Source organism: Calidris pugnax, unplaced genomic scaffold (assembly GCF_001431845.1).
Source record: "Calidris pugnax isolate Ruff unplaced genomic scaffold, ASM143184v1 scaffold1172, whole genome shotgun sequence".
Taxonomy (NCBI): domain Eukaryota; kingdom Metazoa; phylum Chordata; class Aves; order Charadriiformes; family Scolopacidae; genus Calidris; species Calidris pugnax.
The window spans coordinates 20714-21953 of NW_015091764.1; the positions used below are offsets into that span (position 1 = coordinate 20714).

At 64.2% G+C, this 1240-nt stretch overlaps 1 protein-coding gene across 1 annotated transcript in view; it reads left to right on the forward strand.

The window, feature by feature from the left end:
• Positions 1-238, forward strand: part of LOC106900057 (helicase SRCAP-like) — an 18255-nt gene extending 18017 nt beyond the window's left edge. The window contains exon 10 of the mRNA XM_014962019.1: positions 145-238. Coding sequence (XP_014817505.1) covers positions 145-238 — 94 coding nt within the window. The remainder of the gene's footprint in view (positions 1-144) is intronic.
• Positions 239-1240: the final 1002 nt, after the last annotated feature.

The following is a 1240-nucleotide window of genomic DNA, read 5'->3' on the forward strand; positions in this document are numbered from 1 at the left end:
GGGGGTCCCCGTCCCCCCCCGACACCCCCTCGTCGGGGGCGGCGGCGTCCGCCCTGCGCGGCCGCAAGGCCAAGACGTGACCCCCCCGGCCGCCTCCCTGCGGGGCCGGCAAGATGGCCGACCGGGGTCCTGCCCAGGGCCCAGTGGGCGGCCAGATTTGGCAGGGGGTAGCGGGGGGCACAAGATGGCCGGCAAACAGCTGAGGGGGGCGTCCACAAAATGGCTGACGGCGGGGTGATCCTAAAATGGCTGCCTGACCCCTCGCTACCCCCTACAAAATGGCTGCCGGGAACCGCCTCGGCAGGTAAATGGCTGCCCAGGCCCTCAAAATGGCCACCCGGGCCTTCAAAATGGCCGACTGGAGCCACCGGGAAATGACCGCCAAGATGGCCGACAGTGGTGCCAAGATGGCCGCCGCGGCCCCCAGGAGCTGCCCCCCCCATGATGGCCGACAGAAGCCTCCCAAAATGGCTGTCCTGGTGACGTCACAAGTGACAGCCATCTTGAATTGGGTGATGTCACGACCAGCGGCCATCTTGACCAGCAGTGATGTCATGGCTGGTGGCCATCTTGAATCTGGTGATGTCAGAGGCAGTGGCCATCTTCTTTGGTGATGTCAGAACCAGCAGCCATCTTGAGCCAAGTGATGTCACAGCCGGTGGCCATCTTGCTCTTGGCGGCGGGCGGGCGGAGCCGCCATCTCGATGGCGGTGGGAGCAAGCACTGGCAGCCATCTTGACTCCAATGGATGTCGTATGCAGCCGCCATCTTGAAATGGGGCAGCGGGGCGTGGCACCCAGTGGCCGTCTTGGCCCCAGCTGACGTGGGACTTGGCGGCCATCTTGACCCCAGCAGACGTGGCAGCTGGCGGCCATCTTCACTCCAGCAGGCATAGGATCTGGCAGCCATCTTGATTCCAGCGGACGTCAAAGGTGGTGGCCATCTTGATGCCGGTGGACGTGGGAGGCGGCGGCCATTTTGACTCCGGTGAATGTTTGAGCTGGCAGCCATCTTGATTCCAGTGGACGTCAGAGGTGGTGGCCATCTTGACTTCTGTGGGCAGCAGAGACAGCAGCCATCTTGATTCCAGTGGACGTCAGAGGTGGTGGCCATCTTGACTCCAGTGGACTTTGCAGCCGGCGGCCATCTTGACCCCGGCAACTCCACCAGCCCCCTCGTTTCTCCCCCCCTCCTTCCCCGGCGGCCATCTTCCAGCGGGAGCTGGCAGCTGGGGGTACTG